Source organism: Amorphotheca resinae (assembly GCF_003019875.1).
Source record: "Amorphotheca resinae ATCC 22711 unplaced genomic scaffold M430scaffold_11, whole genome shotgun sequence".
NCBI classification, from domain to species: Eukaryota; Fungi; Ascomycota; class Leotiomycetes; order Helotiales; family Amorphothecaceae; genus Amorphotheca; species Amorphotheca resinae.
In genome coordinates, this window is record NW_020194481.1 from 273,091 (window position 1) to 292,486 (window position 19,396).

Sequence of the window (19,396 nt, forward strand, 5' to 3'; positions counted from 1 at the left end):
TAAGTGACTCTATCCTTTAAAAGTCTGTGTTTTCGCCTAGAGATTAAGTTAGGTAGATATATACATGTATTCACTGTTGTAGACTTCATCTTTCTCAGGAATTTCCTTGATCTCAACACAACCTACAGAGTACATCCTGCCCATGCTTTTCTTCAACAAGAGAAATAGAAGCAGATTTGAGACAACTGGGATTTATTCTAGGTTTATATAAATCATAAAGATGAACTTTTTTGCAATTAAGGAATTGCGAGTCTCTCGTAGTAGCCCATATCGAAACCTTCCCAGACACAGTAGTACAATGTGTAGCTGCAGCTCATCATCCATATAGCTAGCAGCTCCATCTATGTATTCAAAGACGAGAACTCCGAAACTCCTTTTTCCAATGCAAATGCAAATGCAAGATCTTTTTAATCTTCATCTTTTTTTCATCATGATAAGAGAAGGACTTAGTTGGCTTTCTTAGCCTCTTCCCTCAGACCTCCCATCAGAGCATCGCAAGCATCCATATCGCTAGCATCGACTTTGTCCTGGTTCCGGCCGAGCTTGGCCAGTTCGGTGGTCAGGGCGTCCATGGCTGGTTGGTAATTCCTGCATGCTGAGCTCAAGGCGTAGATAGCCTTCCTTCGAACATTCTCCGCCTCGTCCTGCCCCAGAGCGAGCTTGACCAGCGGCGGGATGCCGTTCATGGCCAGCAGCCTCTCCTGGCTCTTCTCGTTATTCTGCACGGCAGTGCCGACGCACCAGGCGGCCATGCGGCGCATCTCGGCCTCGTCGTGCGCGAGGCAGGAGAGCAGCGGCGTCCAGAGGGACAGCGGGCCCAGGTTGTTCGCGTTGTCGAGGTTCTCAATCAGCTGCTCGAAGTTGTCAAAGGCGATCAGCTTGTCGTCTAGCGTGACTTCCGGGTCTGTGGATTGGATCGCCGACATCGAGGCCAGCATGAGGTCGGCATCGCTGGGCCCGCCGAAGAGCGCACCGAGGACTTCGGGGTCGAGAGAGCGGGTGGGGGGTGGTGCGGAGGGGTCGCTGGCCGCTGCGGAGGAGTTCTGAATGCCCCATTTTAGGAGCTCGTTGAGTTCGCGATTCATTTTGTGTGGATTGAAGATTGGGGTATTCGAAACTGAGTATGGTGGGGGCGAAGTGGGATGTTCTTTTTTTGTGTGCGGCGAGAAATTGACGTCCAGGTAGGTAGGCACTGTAAGAACCGATTCTTCTCGATTCTTCTGATTTTGGATAAAATAATGACTTTCGAGAAGGGATAATGGACTGCGTAAATCTTGATTTGGCTTTTCCTTTTTCCCCTCCTTTACCTGTCAAAGCCTCTTTCCTTTGATTTTGTTTTGAAATGATATAAATCCCAAGTATCAGTGTTCTGTATCAATTTTCAGCAAAAAGTGTATGCTTTCTGATATAATTCTCGATCATTCTAGTCGCTTCAGGAAAGATGCGGCCGCTTTGAGTCCTTCCTCAGGCATCAAGGGGGGTCAAGCTAGCTGGTTAGATACACGGGGGGTTGGGAGCGTTTATGCTGTTCAGCCTGGGGGAGGAAAAGTAGGACCGGGGGGTTTGGATCAACAGCCATGCAGGAACAGAGAAGAACAGGGAGAAAAGAGAATTGAAACTTAAATCATGATTCCCATGAGGGGAGGCCCAGAACTGAGGTGCTCTGCACAGGGCCGCACACGTGATCCGCCGAGAGATGCAGAAAAGGGGATGCCGCCAAAAGCTTAATCAAACTTCATTGCTGGCATAGACCTAAGCCGGCCTGACACGACAGGCTCCATGCAATGGGACAGCTCACATTTATCATTGTCGACGGGCGTTGGTGAAGATGATTTGGCCTGATCTCTACCCCACCAGGGGACTGCCCCTCTATGTCTGCGCCCAGCAGCCGTATGAGACGCCGTAGCGGTATTCCGACCTCAGGCCCCAGGTACCGTAGGTTCCACGTAACCTCGAAGGATCTAAAGAGTACGGTCCCGGTGTGCACAACTACTCCGGATTATTCGTTGCTGCCCGACCGACCGACCGATCTGTGGCTTTACTACTGGCTTACGGCTTCCACTGGCTCGCTGGCTGCCCTTGCATACGCAATCGCTTGGTTAAGTTTCTTAAGCTCTGCTCCCAGAATTATAGACGGACTGCAAAGCTAAGGAGACATGTGCCACGACAGGACAGAAGTCTATATAGTACAAGATTGGGGAAGCCTGCTTGGCGTCTGGAGAGTACGAGGATGAGACGGGATTGAAGATAGCTGGGCTGCAGACTGATTGCAGGCTACACGTGTGGGCCACGCACTATACAGTATCAGCCAGATGGTTGTGTCTCTTGGTGTTCTCTTGTCTCTCTTGTCTCTTTGAAAAGTCTGGTCTTGACGCGCGTTAGTGGCAAAAACACCGCAGAGACTTGCCACGGCTGTGCAATATGAGGCCCTTTGTACACGCACTGGGACAGGCAACTCTGGACAACTCTCCAGGCTTCAGGATAAAAGCAGAAATGGATTCAATTTGACGCAAAGCAGCGGTGTGACTTCTGGTTGGCTTGTGGCCGTGTACCTTGTACTTGACTTATTGGACTGAGAGCTTAGAACTGGCTTTGTTGAGCGGCTGTGGCTGGTGCTCTCATATCCTCTGCCGTCGCAGCCACCGGATTCCCAAGGACAGGCCGGAGATTTAATTAAATGGGGGCTTGACATCTCAAACCCCTTTAACACGATTTAACGCGGCCCGTCTTTGCTCTGGCATCGGGTTGTTTTTTATGAAAGGAAGAAAATCCGTCCTTCTCTGTGCCTCCCAGCCTCCCAGCCTTCTCTCCTCCACAGCAGTCAGCCCCCTCCCCCCCCCTCTAAAAGCGGCAAGATCTACCACGGTGGTCGCTTCGCCTAACCGGACCCGCAGGCGCGGCCCACAAGAAGTCAAATCCGTCGTGACATCGTCCTCTCTCAACTTCCTTCCCCCTTGAAATCCTCCCACCCTCACCCTCCTCCAACGAGTCTATCTCGACCACGAATCTCCTTTCTCCTCGTGATCTTTTGTATTCTCGTCTCTGTTCTCTCTGTCGCCCCGTCGTCGCGAGAACCTCTTCCCGCCATCTTCCACATCCCCCCATCCCTCATCCCTTTTATTTGACACCTCAGTCGTAAGCAGCAGCCATGGAAGGTAAGCACATCTTCCGAACACGACAGATATGCGCAGAGCCGCCAGCGCATCCATCCTGATCATCTTGGACACCTGCTGATTCACGTTGCCATCTACAGAAGAAGTCGCCGCCCTCGTCATTGACAATGGGTAAGCCCCCCTCCTCCCATCCGATCTGAGGGAGATGATGGCCTGGGCATTGGGCGTGGGGAAGCTGTTGGACGCCATTCCGACCTCAGACCACGACCGATAACCCCCAGGCTCAGAGATATCACTGCTCCTGAGAGACATGGCTGACACAGTGTAGTTCTGGAATGTGTAAGGCCGGTTTCGCCGGTGACGATGCTCCCAGAGCTGTCTTCCGTAAGTCTTGTCTTCCTGCGCACGTTCCAGCATCGCGATCTTGTCGCCTGCACTGGAATGCGATGCATTGATCTCGAGAATCTTGAGAGCTGATGACCTTTGTAGCTTCCATCGTTGGTCGTCCTCGTCACCATGGGTAAGGCTTTTCAACCCCGCTATTCACCCCTCGCTGGTGGTGGTATACGAGGGAACATCAGACTGATAAGGATTCCAGTATTATGATCGGTATGGGTCAGAAGGACTCCTATGTTGGTGATGAGGCACAGTCCAAGCGTGGTATCCTCACCCTGAGATACCCAATTGAGCACGGTGTTGTCACCAACTGGGATGACATGGAGAAGATCTGGCACCACACTTTCTACAACGAGCTTCGTGTGGCCCCCGAGGAGCACCCAGTCCTTTTGACTGAGGCCCCCATCAACCCCAAGTCCAACAGAGAGAAGATGACCCAGATCGTTTTCGAGACCTTCAACGCCCCCGCCTTCTACGTTTCCATCCAAGCCGTCCTCTCCCTGTATGCCTCTGGTCGTACCACTGGTATCGTTCTCGACTCTGGTGACGGAGTTACCCACGTTGTCCCCATCTACGAGGGTTTCTCTCTTCCTCACGCCATTGCTCGTGTTGACATGGCTGGTCGCGATTTGACCGACTACCTCATGAAGATCTTGGCTGAGCGAGGTTACTCTTTCTCCACCACTGCCGAGCGTGAAATCGTTCGTGACATCAAGGAGAAGCTCTGCTACGTTGCCCTTGACTTCGAGCAAGAGATCCAAACCGCCAGCCAGTCCTCCAGCTTGGAGAAGTCGTACGAACTTCCTGATGGACAGGTCATCACCATTGGTAACGAGCGTTTCCGTGCTCCTGAGGCTCTGTTCCAGCCATCTGTCTTGGGTCTTGAGAGCGGTGGTATCCACGTTACTACCTTCAACTCCATCATGAAGTGCGATGTCGATGTCCGTAAGGATCTGTACGGTAACATTGTCATGGTAAGTCTACAGATCTGGAAGTGGTAATTCGTTTCCATGCTAATTGATACAGTCTGGTGGAACCACCATGTACCCTGGTATCTCCGACCGTATGCAAAAGGAAATCACTGCTCTTGCACCATCATCCATGAAGGTCAAGATCATTGCACCACCCGAGCGAAAGTACTCCGTCTGGATCGGTGGTTCCATTTTGGCCTCCCTTTCAACCTTCCAGCAGATGTGGATCTCAAAGCAGGTGAGTATCCAAACTTCCCTTCCACAATTTCTATACCATACTAACCACTGCGTCACAGGAGTACGACGAAGCCGGCCCAAGCATAGTTCACCGCAAGTGCTTCTAAGGTATGCGCATCTCCCCTAGTCCATAATTGCAATTTGTATACTGACTTTGAATCCTCATAGTGTCTTCCAGACAATTTGTGCTTACATCACGAACTTCACGAATATGATCAATACGGAGATTCGAGCAAAATATCTGATCCCGATATTTTGTTGTCCCGCGACATGTTTGCATTCCAAAAAGTTCTGGTAGCGATCGAGCGATTTGGTAGTCTCTTTAAGAGAACGGGTAACTGGCTGTTCTTAGCTGGCGGTGTTGCTTGGAGGAGTGGTTAAACGCTGTCGTCTATCAATCGGTCAATCATACAAAGTTTTTTTTTTTCCTGATTAGGGTCCCATTCATCATGTGTCGTCTTATTTCCATTCATAGCGCGCGGATGTGTAGAGAATCAACGAAGCGGTCGTCCACTGCCCTGTGTGCCATGAAATCTTGAATCCCCACAAACGAAAAGACGCCCATGTTGATCAACTGGGAAAAGGAGGCACTTGCAGTAATCCAGTCATGCTTTCAAAGCAAGCATTGCTACCTAGTACGCTGAAAGTATTCTGATGCTTGACACCTTTAACCTTCCCCCGAACCAGACTTTACCACTCGATCAACAGAAATACAATTGCAAAGATGTTTAATCCGAATGCGGTCTCGAGGAGCAATAAGATATCTGAATTACAACACTACATGTTGAAATTGTATCAATCAAATAGTCTCCGTGCGTTTCTCTCTACCGTTCGGGCGCGGGGGATTCTGCACCCGTTCTTCGGCAATTTAATAACCGTTCTGTACCTTCTGCAATGTAATCTCATCTTTCTCCTCCATCCCTATCAAGTCGGATATATGCAGAGTCCGTTTCTCACCGCCCGTTGAGATCTTGTATCTGGTCCCCGGGAACAAGACAACTTGACGGAAATCTTCGTCCTTTCCGAAATCGTCATGCTTTCAAAGCATTCCCACTAAAGGATTCCCGATGTTTGATATCATGTAATCCAATTCCTATTGTGGCAGTAGGCTTTTTGTAAAAATGCACCAGTGATTGGACGCCATCACCCCAGATCGGTACGGTGGTTGCAGCATGCTGGGTTTGACGAGATGCGGCTCTTCCCGCGCGGTATCCAAAGCAGCTCATCTCAGTGACCTCACCTAAACAATCCGACCTACAACGCCTCTGAACCCTCAACAACACCCGCGAATGGCACAGGTTGATTGGGAACGCTGATGGTACCGCGATTAATAAATTATGTCCCGTAATCGATATGGGGGTCTTGGGGATGATCCTTATGCCAGTAGCAACGGAGCATATGGATCTCAAGCTTCAGAGAGAGACGATTACGATCCTTACGGGACGACGTACGGCGACCGATATGAAGCCGCTCCAGTATCGGCACTGACGACGCCTGCAGCGAAGCCGGCTCACCCTGCGGGCACACGCGCAAGGGGAGAAAGCGTCGCAGAACGGGCGATAGGTGATGTGTTAGGCCTGATCCAGGCAGAATGGCCGGTGATGTGCAAAAGCGACTGCGTACCTGTCCATGTTGCTCTACAGCTGCTCGACACGAGTTCTGTTGGACGGGCGCACGAGTATCAGCGGTGGGATCAATTGCACAAGTACCTGCAGGATTCCCTCAAGGCCGTCGTCCATGAGCACCACCAAGGCTTCAATAGCGCGATCGGTACATTCCACAAGATACAATCGAGTATACAAACTTCACAAAGGCGGGTTCGGATGTTGAAGGACTCGTTGACGCAGTCTAAATCGAGTCTGGGAACTACAGATCCGGAATTGCGCAAATTGGCGTCTGCGTCACAAAACTACGACGATTTACTACATGTCCTAGCGGAAATCGAGGATCTGCGGCTGGTCCCTGATCAATTGGAGGCGCGGATATCAGAGAAGATGTTTCTGACGGCTGTGGATATATTACAAAATGCGTTGCGGCGGATACGGGCTCCAGCACTAGACAACATAGGTGCGCTAAGTGAACTTCGGAGCTACCTTGCGAATCAAGAGGCCGCCTTGACGGATATCCTGATTGAGGAGCTTCACGATCACTTGTATCTCAAGTCGCCATATTGCCAAGAACGATGGCAGATGCTTGCCAAAGCTCAAAGTGGAGTGGCCAAAGATAATCTTGACCAAGCCAACCAAATCAGGCCATTTTATGAGGTTTTAGATGCGATTGAGCTCTCCGAAACTATGGTGGAAGACCCCTCGAGGAACCCTGAGGCAGATACATTCTACTACATCGGGCTGCTAGTGGAATCTCTGAATAAGCTTGATCGTCTCGAGATAGCGGTGAACACCATCAAACAGAGGCTACCGGTTGAGCTATTCGGCATTGTCAGTGAGACCAATGCTGAAGTTGATCAGAAGCATCCAAGCTCTTTACGAGGTGGTATCTCAGGCTCCCAAGGAAACCAAGCTTTTGGCAAGGAGAACGGGATCCGTGCCGATGTGATATATGACCTTCTCTGGACACTATACGCAAAATTCGAGGCTATTGCTGAAAGTCATCGTGTGTTCCATGACGTAGTAAAATCGATCCTAAAGCGGGAGGGTGCAAGAGATTCGTCCATGTTGCTTGGAAGTTTCAGAGAGCTCTGGAACCTATACCAGAATGAGATTCGATCCCTGCTGCACAATTATGTTACGACCGATGCCGATATCTACCAATTCACTTCTACCCCTCGACTGGGCCTTGCGAAACTGGACTCAAAGCGTGAACAGCTCTTCCATTTTTCAGATGCAGACTCAAAATCCACCCAGATGGCCAAAGAATATCAAGCTGTGGAGGAGATAATTACGTCCGCGGTTCCTGGTCTCATATCAGGTTCTCGGAAACAAGGAGCCGATGGCAAGAAGCCATCTGTCCAGAGGGGCGATAGCACAATTGGGTCACGACGTATGGCAAATACATCTTCTTCAGCTACCAGATCGGACTTTGTCGCTGCGCACAAGTCACTGGTAGAGCCGAGTGTTTTCAATATGAGTATATTACTACCCCCGACGTTGGGATTTCTGCAAAGGCTCAAGATGATTGTTCCTCCCGGATCAGATCTTGTCACTAGCACACTCACTTCTTTCCTTGATAACTTCTTGGTGAACGTTTTCCTGCCGCAGCTCGACGAGACGTTAGGGAAGCTCAGTGACTCAGTCTTCGAAGATACTGATGCTTTCCAACAAGATTCACAGTGGATCAGGGTTGCACGCCGGCCCGTTTTCAAGGGTACAACGGCCTTCTTCTCCTTGATTACCGCATTCTGTAAGATGCTTGATACGATTCCCCATGATCAAGCCCTCAGTCAGCTCATCATTACCCAAATGATGAGATATTATGATCGCTGCTGTGACTGGTTTAGGTCACTAGTCTCTCGCGTTGAAGATTCAGGCGCTCCCACACTCAAGCTCTCTGCATCACTTGCCACTGGTCCAGGCGAGATACATGATACCTTGCAGAAACTGTGGACTTCTGAAGGAGATGATCGTCTCCAACTTGAGAAGGAAACTGGTCTGTTAATTCTACAGACAAATGAGAACCCCCTGCGCTTCGATGATATTATTATGGATCGTGAAACGATCTCGTCTCTGTGTGTGCTCTACACCAGTATGAAATGGCTTGCGATCAAAATTGGTGAGCTCCGCCACATCACCCGCAATGATGTCGACTCTTCCCGGGCCTCGATGCCAAGACCGCAGACTAGACGGTGGACACTTTTCAATGATGTTTCGAGAGTGCAAGATGAGCAGCATCCGGTGTATCTCCCCATGACCCAAGAGACTGTAGTGTAAGTTTTCCAAAAGGATATTATTCCCTATCTCCACTGACACCATACTAGTGCCTTTGATTCAATAGTCTCCTCGTACCAAGAACTCGCTGGAACAGTTCTCCTTACACTGCACATGGAAGTGAGATGCCAAATTATCCACTCGCTATCAATTGCACTATCACCAGACTCATCCCGTTACGTCCTCGAACAAGCCGTTAGCGACCCAGATCCTGCGATACTCAGCCTGAACGCTGATCTTGTCTCTTACGATGAGACGATTGTTGGCTTTCTTCGTGACAAGGAGGTTTCCTTCATTCACACAGGTCTTGGACTTCTAATTGATAGCTTCCTCGTCACCAATGCAGGGATGGTGAAGGTCATGAATACAAACGGTTGTAGGAGAATGCAATTGAACATCCTCGTCTTGCAGCAGAATCTCAAGAATATCGAAGCAGATGTAAGCTTAGACCGAGCGGCTAAGTTCTTCGGCCTTTTCATCGAGGGCCCGGATGCTATTGTCAAGAGGGCTAAAGAAGAGAAGGAGAGTGGTAATGCAGGGAAGGAGATGTTTAGCTATGATGAGCTGAAGACCCTGGTGGAGCTCTGCTACAGCGAGCAGCTTTCTAGTCCGGAGAGGGGGATCAGTACGGTGGCTAGAAGAGGCATGGGAGATCATGTCCTCCAACTGAGCGAGTATATGTGGCAGAGCTAGACGCGTGGGGTGTGTTCATGTAGGATTTTGTGCATTTGGCGAGGAGTCTGGTGACATTGGATGTAAAGGACGACGACGGGCGCCTAGGTTCTGGAATTCTATGTACAAAGGCATCCCATCCATTGTCCTTGGCAGGAGGGGGATGGATCTATATGCGATATTCCCAATGAAGCAATATCCCTCCCAAATGCGCGCTTCCCCAGAGACACTGACATGCCAAAACACCAGCCTCCCACGTTCGGAGGATTTCCGACACGAATAGGAAATAGCCTCGGTCAATGTCTGGGGGCCTTATCTGCAGCGCTATATGGATCACCACCACCAAGGCGCTACCCCATTCTTCAAGCCCCCAGCTAAATATATCCGTATCGCGCAGCTCAACCTTTTGGTTCTGCTACTACTACTCCTTGGTTTTTTTCCTTGTTTTCTAAGCATTTGTTGTAGCCTGTGGATCTGTGGTAGTCCGGTAGAACAGCCCCCCTCCTCATTCGCAAACGACACGGGGCTATAGATCCCAGGGAGTCCCTGCAGAGAGCTGCCAAGACGCCTAACCTACCAACGGCCGTGTGCCTGGTGGCAGCCGGACTTTGGCTGATGGGGACTGGTCAAGAGCTAAGTGCGGTGCTGCGAATCAGAAGCCTGGAGTGTCACGATGCCGTCTGTTTGAAGGCGCAGAACTTCAGCTTCGAGGGAACTCCGAGGCGATGAGCGGCGGGAAGATCTGGCTTGCGGCCATGTTTTTTGGGTTTGTCCTTCTTACTTGAAACGCACTTACAGAGGTATGGGGGGGAAGGGTAAAAGGTTATGGGTATATATATGCGGAGTAATAGTCCTATCGGTGTCCGGAGATTTTTCTTTTGTTACTTCAGGTATAAGGAGGTAAGTAATTGTGGTGCTGCGCCTCGACTGAGATAACTCTTGTCCGCGGTGCTGTATATAGTAGCAATCGGTGGACCGCGGATTCTGTCCAGCTCCAGCCCTATCCGCGTGTCGTGTCGGGCCCATTCTCCGTAACACATGGAATCTTCCATCGATGGACGAAGTGTTCTGCGAGAGAGCAGCAGGATGGATGGATTCGAGAGAGTTGCATGGAATTTTGAGTTCGATAGATAGCAAGTCAGTGACGCGCCCCTCTCTTCGCGCCCCCTCCCTCCTTCAGCCTCCAGCAGAACCGGTTTCTCTCCTTGCGGTGTGTTAGCAAGTGAGCCAAGAGGGGAGAGAGACGACGTCAATCATCAATGCCAATGCTGGTGATTTGATGTTACATGTTCACCGCATGAATAGGGAGGCAGGTAAAATGGAACCGTGCATGTTGTCGTTTGTCCCGCGCGCCTTTGCTCCTGAACGGCGTCTTCTACTCCGGACTCCTAAACGCCCTCCTGTTCCCAACCCCCCCGTAATAGGGAAATCGGGTTAAACCTCAGATTAAAGACAATAAGGTAAGGCTCCCCCCATCAGTAAGTAAGTATCAGTAATATAATATATCAGTAATAATATATCGCGCCAGTAAATCCGTCTGTAAACCCCCCCCCCCCCCTTTCCCAGCCCGGCGTGTGTCTGGATCCTTCTCCCCTGCGCAGAAGTGCTCCGCCAATCCCTTCTCGGCTACCAAATTACTTTACTTTAACGAACTCCCGCCAGGGAACCACCGCGAGAAAACGCTCCCTTACCTGCCCTCCTACCAACAACACCATCCACTCCCCACGAACAATCGCGGCCCCTTTCCTTCGTCCTTCTTTTCTACGTTCTTTTTGTCCATCCTCCACCCCATTCCCCAATCTCTGTCACTCCTTCACCTACCCGGCCATCACGGCTGAGCGCGTTCCGCGTCGTCTGCGATACCTGTACCGCCAGCCATGGCGTCGTGAGTCCATCCCCTTTCTTGGCGCTTCATGCCGCTCCCCTCGACCGATCCTGTCTATCCATCGATCCAATTAGCCAGCAATCTCACTGACAATGACTGTTCGATCAGGATCGGCTCTGCTTTTCGATCGTTCTGGCATGCGATGACCAGCTATGACCGACGTACGTTTGCTTGCGTGCTTCCTTCCCAGCAAAGGATCCCGTGGCTGATCGCGTGAATAGATTCCTCCTACGACTCCCCCTACCGCTCAGGCCAACATGTCCCCCTCGCCCAAAGCCGGCACGAGCCTCTAACATCTGTCGCGACAGCTTCAGAATCCCGCGGCGATCTTAGCTCCCCATATTTTGAAGAGGTCGGAAGCCAGTCCACGGCCGCGTTGAATGGCAGCACGTACCCCGGATCCCCTATGTCACACCGCCAGAGCCAGAGCCCAGGACCAAACCCCCCTTATTCACCGGGTATGAGATCATCCTCCCTTTTACAAAGACGGAGCACAAGCGACAACTTCGAGAATGTCACCCCTGGCGAGATCCAATTACAACCCTTCACAGAGGGCCTTCCACCACCTCCCCCCGTGTCCCACTCCTGGACGAGGATTGATCGATGGGCAGAGGAGAACTACGAGGAGCTGTTTGATCAACTCGGTGAGGGCTGCACCAACAATGACTTGTTAGAGCTGGAGTATCAGTTGGACTGCTCTCTCCCAATGGATGTTCGCGAGTCATTGCAGATCCACGATGGACAAGAGCGAGGTGGTATGCCGACTGGTATCATCTTTGGCTGCATGCTACTGGACTGTGAGGAGATTGTGCAGGAGTGGACAAACTGGAAGAAGGTCAACGAGGAATACCTCAGAGAGCCAATCAACCCGAAGCCTTCTACGCCATCAAAAGTCCTGGGCGGAAGCTCATCCTCGTCTTCGAAACCCTCGGCACAGGCAGGAGGAAACCCTATGTGGAGACAGGATCTACTCGCCAAGCAAGACTCTCAACCCTCGGGTGCCATCCAGAGAGTTTATGCACACCCTGCTTGGATTCCGTTAGTTAGGGATTGGGGTGGAAACAACCTGGCTGTTGATCTGGCCCCGGGACCTACTGGTAAATGGGGTCAAGTAATTCTGTTTGGTCGGGACTACGACTGCAAATATGTGGTCGCACGATCCTGGGCCGCCTTCTTGGCCACCGTTGCAGATGATCTCAACAGCGGTAAGTGGTTTGTGGATGAGGAGACCAATGAGCTCAAGTTGCGGGAATTCAAGTCACGAACTGTTGAGCCTGGTTACTTGGACATCCTGAGATGGAGAATGGACCAGAAGTATGGTCGCAAGGGAGGGCGACGTAAGTCTACGCCACCAGTCAATGCCCACCCCGGTGGGTCTCCAACAACATCTCCGTACGCAAGCCCAACCGCCGAAACGGGAGAGCCTCGGGGACGATCGATGCAGCGATTCAGCGGAGCCTCACCCGTTGCAAGTCCAAACCGCCCCAACTACGTCAAACCAAGTCCTTTGGCTAGAGTGACTGAGGAGACTGCACCCATCAAAGTCAATACAGAGCCTGCTCCTGCGCCGAAACTCGTGGAGGTGGATAGTCCGAGACCCCCTGAGCCTGAGGAACCGAAACCGAAGCAGAACAAGGCTCTGGAGTCGTTACTCGAACCTGTTGCTGCGGATGACGACAAGGAGAATACAAAGACCGAAGATCCTCCCGCTGTTGAGGGATTGGGAATAATAGACGCCAGCGCCAAGAAGGCTACAGTTGAAGACGAAGAGACTACGATGAAGACGATTGAGATCTGAGTTCGTCCTTTTTCATTATCGCATTGCATGTGGCGTTGAAGGCGTGGGAGCTTCGTTTGAGAAAATCCTGTCATGATGACTGGCTGCATCTGGATGGTCTGTTTATCTGGTCGACTCTTCACTCTACAGAAGAAATATGGCCATCGTGCTTATGAGGTCTAATACAATCGCAATATACGAAGTGGACGTCCCTATTTTCACCGCTGGGCCAAGCAGAGCTGGTTCGATTTTGCAGGAGTCGCTGCAGGCCGGGACGATAAGCTTTGTTGTACAATTAGAAGGAGAGCGCCTGTAGTGCTTGGTTTTTTACTTTTCTTATTGGAGGGACTGAAATCGTAATGCTGACCTCATAGCTGATTGACGGCTGGGACAGATGGCAGATGCCTAAAACTCAAAACCTACATGTACAGACAGGATGGAAAGGAAAGAAGAAGCATTCTGCATTCCGCTGTGATAGAACATTGGTTTGGGTGTACAACAACATGGCATTGAAGGATTGCTACTGAATACAAAAAAATCATCATAATTGAGGCAACCTCGAGACTGTAAGATGTGGAGTGTGACCATGAATTGCTTAGTTGCTTGTGCCCTGGTTAACCTGCCTACCTTATTACATGAAGGGGTTGAGGACCATGTCCCCATCGAGACGGGAATGCTCATATCAGCACGTGACTTAGCGCGGGCCATCATCACGGGAGTCGAGCCGCGCAACCTGACAAGAGAGCAGCTCAAGCACGACACCCGAAGCGTCCAACATTCCGAACTCAAGACCGCGACCCCAAGTCATTACAGACAACACCTACGAAGATAATACATCTCCGCGACTTGATCCGTATTCAAAAGCCGCAGCCGAGAGCGACGCCGCCTTCGTCACAGAGCCGCGATCAAGATGCCCGAGGAGCGCCTATGGAAGTTCAGAAAGCCGGAATGGATGAATAGCTCCACGGCAAGGAGTGCGGGTGTATATGCAGCTGGTGCTCTGGTACGTTTTGTATCCTGTGTTTTGCGATTACGCCTGAGCCTTGTGCTCTTATTACATCTACTCCCAACCCTACCTCCAGCTCCATCCCGGACTCCCAAAGCGGCAATCCCCCAAGATAAGATAGGAGCCCAGACTGACAGCTATGTGTAGTCCTCACTCGCCTTCTTCATCATGCTCGATGCGGCCGTCTGGTCGAAATCCGCGCGGAACGGCAGCGATATCCACATTGCCTTCATCGACTGGCTGCCGCTGATCTTCTCGTTCCTGGGCATGCTGATCATCAACTCGATCGAGAAGACGCGATTGTCCGCGGACAGCTTCTCGTACTCGGGATCGGGGGTCGCGTGGAAGGCGCGGGTGGTGCTGTTCCTGGGGTTTGCGAGTCTGGCGGGGGGCATGGCGGGCGGCGTTACGGTCCTCGTGCTGAAGTATGTGGTGCCGCAGACGGTATGGCCTACGCTCTACATGGGTGTTTCGAACGTGTTGGCGAATGGGTTGGTTATGTTGAGGTAGGTTATTTCCCCATGTCTCTGCTGTGGGTGGGCAGAGGGATATGAGAACTAATGTGTGTATAGCTCGGTGGTGCTTTGGATCTCTCAGAACATGGAGGATGAGTACGCCTATAACTTGGCCCTGTGAACGGATCTGGGAGCGGCGACGTGAGGGGCGGGCCTGATGCGAGAATGGCCGTGGAGGGGAAACTGCATGCGACTATGATATTCAATGCTTTGATATGGAGCGCCTTTTAACATCTTTTGTAGCATAGGGCTGGGTTATGTATGAGCGGTCAAACTCATTGGTGGTCAAGCTATTATATACAGGTGTATCTTTACTCTATAACTTCCCCATCCGATAGTGATATGAGTATCTAGACGGGGCGCCCTGACTTCGCCAATCCCTGATTTAAGCAATGGAATTAAGTAATTCCAGTGCAAGATAACCAGACGTACGGAGATACGGAGCATGCAGAAGCAGCATCTTTGAGCCTTCATGGCCCTGAAGATTGGCCAATGAACTTAAGCCAGCATTATCCGCTTGAACCGAGGACCCTGAAATCGACAGCGCGTCAACCCAAAAAAAAGGTACGCGAAGACCAGCAACCTCTGAATACAATCCATAAGCACACACTCCTTTATCCACACACAAACCATAGCCGTCTATGGCTACCAACCCCTATCATTCAATTTCCTTCCGGTAACGCTTTCTTTTCTCCACCTCCAAGTTGCCTATCGCAACGTATAGATCGGTACAATGGTGGAAGCACCAGTACCTAAACCCGCACCGGGCAATCATGACTCCATAGCCGCACAATACGCCAGAGCGAAAGCGATCAGAGATGCCGAGGACTCGAATAAGGTCAAGAAGATCATGGCGGAGAGGGGCTTGGGTCCAAACGGGAAGCCAAAAACCACGATGGAGAGATTGAACGAGACGAAAGCCAGTAATTTCAAGAGGGAGTGGGGCTGGGTGGTGGGATTTTTTGCGTGGTTATTGTGAGTATATTCTTTGGATTGGGATACACGGTCTTGGCAACTTTGGGTGCTGATGGAGGCGAGTTCTGTAGGTTCGTTCATGCTGCAGGAATCTATTTCTTCACCAAGGGCTTCCTCCTGACCCGTCTTGTCCTGGACGAGAAATCTTCGTGCGCCCAACCGCCAATTGCACCGACGAGCTCTTTTAAAGGCATAGGCACCCCGGAGGCAGGATGCTGGCATCCGAAAACGTTTGAGAAGGCCGTGGTTGTCATCATTGATGCGCTGCGCTACGATTTTACTATCCCTTTCAAAAATACCAGCGACCTTGGCTCGGGTTCTGGCCCCCAGGCTTTCCACAATGCGCTGCCGTTCCTGTATGAGACTGCCGTCAATGAGCCGCAGAATGCGTTCCTCCGCCCCTTCATTGCGGATCCTCCTACTACGACACTGCAGCGATTGAAAGGTCTCACGACCGGTACGCTCCCTACATTTATAGACGCCGGATCGAACTTCGCCGGTGAAGCCATCGAAGAGGACAACCTCCTCATACAACTCCGGGATGCGGGGAAGAGAATCGCACACCTGGGAGACGACACATGGCTTGCTTTATTTCCAGGTTATTTCGAGCCAAATATCAGCCGAGCATACGACAGCTTCAACGTGTGGGATTTGCACACGGTGGACAACGGCGTCACCGAACATATTCTTCCTTTGCTTTCTCCGGAGAAGAAGGGGTTGTGGGATGTTGTGTTTGCGCACTATCTGGGGGTTGATCATGCGGGCCATAGATATGGACCGAATCATTTTGCTATGACTGCCAAGTTACAACAGATGGATGATGTCTTGCGGAAGATTGCTGCCGCCTTGGACGATAACACGTTACTGGTGGTTATGGGAGATCATGGCATGGACCAGAAAGGCGATCATGGAGGAGAGAGTGACGATGAGGTCGAGGCCGCCTTGTGGATGTATTCAAAGAAGGGCGTCTTCGGACGCACGGATCCTGCATTTGTCACTCCTCCTCAATCGGCAAAGATTAGACCAGTGGATCAGATTGATCTAGTGCCTACCTTGGCCCTGCTGCTGGGATTGCCGATTCCATTCAATAACCTAGGCAAGCCTATTGAGGAGGCATTTGTGGGAAAGAAGGGCAATAACTGGAATAATCTTGCGGGTGCTGTCAGAATGGCCGCAGCTGGGACTAAGAGATATCAGGCTGCCTACTATGCGGCCCGCGGTATCAACGAGAGCGAACTTGAGTCAATTGAGGGCTCGCCCCGTGGTTTGTGGGCGAAGGCTGAACGATCTCTCTCTTCCGGTGGCAAGGAGGTGTACAGCACATTCTCAAATTTTCAAGTGGAGACAGTACGAGTATTCAGGGACTTATGGGCTCGATTCGACGTCCCATGCATGTTTCTAGGTATTGCGATCCTTGCTGCTGGCCTGGTATCCTTGATCCTGTATATCAAGGACAATGCTGAATATGGTCCCGTGGTGGATGATGCAGAGGTGGAGAGAAAGGAGAGAGAAGAGGAACTCGAAAGATTTCAAAAGGGAGATCCGATGGACCAAGATGAAACTTCTAGCCGATCAGTTGTGATGGCTGCTTTGCTTGGCACTTCTGCTGGAGGCGTCTCGGGACTCGCTGCGGCTTTGATCTTCCAGGGCTTTACTCTTAACATGGCTGTGCTAAATTATGGCCTTGGAGGTGCTGCAATATGCGGCCTGGTTGGTGTTCTATATGTTCGATTCAAAGCACAAGAACAGCTCACCAATCTGGTGCCAACGACCGTCTGGGGTTGGCTCGCTCTGATCTTCACTGTCAGCCAGTCAGTAGGCTTTGCGTCGAATTCATATACTATCTGGGAGGACTCGATTCTGCTATTCTTCATCTCAACATTCGGGGTGGCGGCAGCAGTGTCATCATTGCGAATTGAGGATCCTGCTGATAGGGCGCTGGGCGTCTATCACTCGGTGCTCTTCACTGCTGTTGGCTGGTTCGCCTCTTTTTCGAAGCTCTGCAGGGAAGAGCAAATGCCATTCTGCCAATCCACTTATTATGCTTCGGCAACATCGTCGACATCTGCGCCATGGCAACTTATCATTCCATTGGTCCTGGTAATTTGCCTCCCATCAGTCATTAAGTCCTATTATATGGGCAGCCGCTCATACGAAGGTTTCGCTCCTATTTGGATCGGCTGGGCTTTCCGGTTTGGCCTTATTCTTAACGCTGCGTACTGGATTCTCGACGCTGCCGATGATGGCGAGTGGTTTCCCAGTCTTTCTCACAACACACTGAAAAACATAAGGACCCCGTTGGCTCAAACCGTCTTCGCTATGGCGATCGGAGCTGGATCCACGGCGTTTGGTTATGCACCTCCCTGCGTCTCCATCAGCACAACTACAAACCCTACCCCCAACAACGCTCATATGGTCAATAGCAAAGGCACGACAGTCACCATTCTCGGCTTTGCCAATACCCACGGTGCCCGGTACTTCTTCCTTGTTATCAACGTCCTGCTTTGCGTCCTCATGGTTCAGAAGGCCATGGGCGCCGGTGCGATAGCCCTCATGTCCTGGCAAATTCTCTCCCTCCTCGAAATACTAGACCTCAACGCCCTAGCCAATTCGCCCATCGGTCCCATAGTCCTGGCTCTCCTCGGCAGCTTCTACTTCTTCAAAACCGGGCATCAAGCTACACTCCCCTCCATCCAATGGGATTCTGCCTTCATTGCCCTCCAAGAGATTCGCTATCCATGGTCTCCTCTGCTGGTCGCCCTCAACACTTTCGGCGCTCACATCTTGGCCGTTGCTGCTGTACCGCTGGTCGCGCTGTGGAAGCAGAAGCCAAGGCAGAAGGGTCTTTTGAAGGGGGTGGCGGCGGCATTAGCGTGGCATATCGTGTATTATGCAGTGATTGGACTGGCAACTACGATGTGGGCGTGTCATCTGAGGAGGCATCTCATGCTGTATCGCATCTTCAGCCCGAAATTCATGACGGCAGCAGCGGCGCTGCTCGTGGTTGATGTTATTGGGTTCGTGATCGCGTTGACTGCCGTGCGGTACAACACATTAAGTGTTGGAGAGGTCTTCGGCTGGGGATAAAGATCGAAGAAAGGGGGGCGTTTCTAGAGGAAGGAAGATGGTCTTGTACAAACATGTTTGTTTGATCGCATAGCGAAAGGTATGTAAAAGGTCGAAATCTGTTGGGGGGGTGGCCTGGATACAATAAGGGAGATCTGGCGGCGTAGTCATCGGTAGATATCTATCTATCTACAATGTATATAGTCTCCTCGTTCAATCAATGATCGATTGACGAGGCAGTGCTTGAGGGACCTCAATCCCGATTCCCTTTGTAGTAATTTGTAGTATTATAAACTAGAAATCTAGACCTTTGAACCACGACTACTCTCTATTTCCAAGCTTCGACATAAAGCCAAGGCAGATCTTCAGCCCAAGTTTTAAATTCTCAAGATGTTTTGTTCTCGTAGACTGTCAGCAGCACAGCACAGTGGGTAGTAGCCTCGCTGGGAAGGCTACGTGTGGTTTCGGCAGGCGGCCGATCGAGCCTCTTATTTCCCTACGCCTAACGTCCCAACACCCGCAGACGAACAAACAACGACCAACGAACGCGCTGAAATCCCAAGAACACCCAGCTCTGATGCCCGTGGTGGCATCCGCACAGGTTCTTGCACCGAGAAAAATCCCATCGCGTCCTCGTCCGCCCGCGACACAATCGCAATTGCAGGAGCTGTAGCTAGCTAGCTAGCTGTATAGACGTGGCATGGCGGCCCCCAAGACGCTGGACTCAGCGAGCTGCGCGACGGCCGCGGATGCGTTCGTGCACCCGCTACCGCAGGTGCGGTTATTCCACCGGGGGCTAACGACGGAGCTGGAGGAGAAGAATGGACGGCTGCGAGCGCTGGTGGGGGGCAGCTACCGGCAGCTGCTAGGGACGGCGGAGATGATACTGGAGATGCGGG

The 19,396-nt window shown here is 51.3% G+C and overlaps 6 protein-coding genes across 6 annotated transcripts; 5 read left to right on the top strand and 1 right to left on the bottom strand.

The window, feature by feature from the left end:
- Positions 1 to 180: 180 nt before the first annotated feature.
- Positions 181 to 1,381, bottom strand: M430DRAFT_126786 (hypothetical protein). The gene has a single exon (XM_024862001.1). It carries the CDS (start codon positions 1,083 to 1,085, stop codon positions 447 to 449), a length of 639 nt encoding a protein of 212 aa, XP_024717751.1. The 5' UTR covers positions 1,086 to 1,381; the 3' UTR covers positions 181 to 446.
- A 1,539-nt stretch (positions 1,382 to 2,920) lies between these two features.
- On the top strand, positions 2,921 to 5,163 carry M430DRAFT_176228 (hypothetical protein). The gene is made up of 8 exons (XM_024863713.1): positions 2,921 to 3,155; positions 3,254 to 3,284; positions 3,442 to 3,497; positions 3,603 to 3,633; positions 3,712 to 4,483; positions 4,536 to 4,718; positions 4,777 to 4,825; positions 4,886 to 5,163. The coding sequence occupies exons 1-7, from the start codon at positions 3,149 to 3,151 to the stop codon at positions 4,822 to 4,824; spliced, it is 1,128 nt and encodes a 375-aa protein (XP_024717752.1). The 5' UTR covers positions 2,921 to 3,148; the 3' UTR covers position 4,825; positions 4,886 to 5,163.
- Positions 5,164 to 5,960: 797 nt separating this feature from the next.
- On the top strand, positions 5,961 to 9,479 carry M430DRAFT_69047 (hypothetical protein). Its single transcript, XM_024869402.1, has 2 exons — positions 5,961 to 8,600; positions 8,652 to 9,479. Exons 1-2 carry the CDS (start codon positions 6,055 to 6,057, stop codon positions 9,292 to 9,294), a joined length of 3,189 nt encoding a protein of 1,062 aa, XP_024717753.1. The 5' UTR covers positions 5,961 to 6,054; the 3' UTR covers positions 9,295 to 9,479.
- A 1,485-nt stretch (positions 9,480 to 10,964) lies between these two features.
- M430DRAFT_61007 (hypothetical protein) lies at positions 10,965 to 13,432 on the top strand. The gene is made up of 3 exons (XM_024868895.1): positions 10,965 to 11,158; positions 11,267 to 11,319; positions 11,380 to 13,432. Exons 1-3 carry the CDS (start codon positions 11,151 to 11,153, stop codon positions 12,954 to 12,956), a joined length of 1,638 nt encoding a protein of 545 aa, XP_024717754.1. The 5' UTR covers positions 10,965 to 11,150; the 3' UTR covers positions 12,957 to 13,432.
- Positions 13,433 to 13,722: 290 nt separating this feature from the next.
- Positions 13,723 to 14,577, top strand: M430DRAFT_145493 (hypothetical protein; the record flags this gene model as incomplete). Its single annotated transcript, XM_024862951.1, has 3 exons — positions 13,723 to 13,938; positions 14,089 to 14,447; positions 14,514 to 14,577. The coding sequence occupies exons 1-3, from the start codon at positions 13,846 to 13,848 to the stop codon at positions 14,575 to 14,577; spliced, it is 516 nt and encodes a 171-aa protein (XP_024717755.1). The 5' UTR covers positions 13,723 to 13,845.
- Positions 14,578 to 15,189: 612 nt separating this feature from the next.
- M430DRAFT_108458 (hypothetical protein) lies at positions 15,190 to 18,518 on the top strand (the record flags this gene model as incomplete). The annotated part of the gene is made up of 2 exons (XM_024861214.1): positions 15,190 to 15,431; positions 15,503 to 18,518. 2 exons carry the CDS (start codon positions 15,190 to 15,192, stop codon positions 18,516 to 18,518), a joined length of 3,258 nt encoding a protein of 1,085 aa, XP_024717756.1.
- Positions 18,519 to 19,396: the final 878 nt, after the last annotated feature.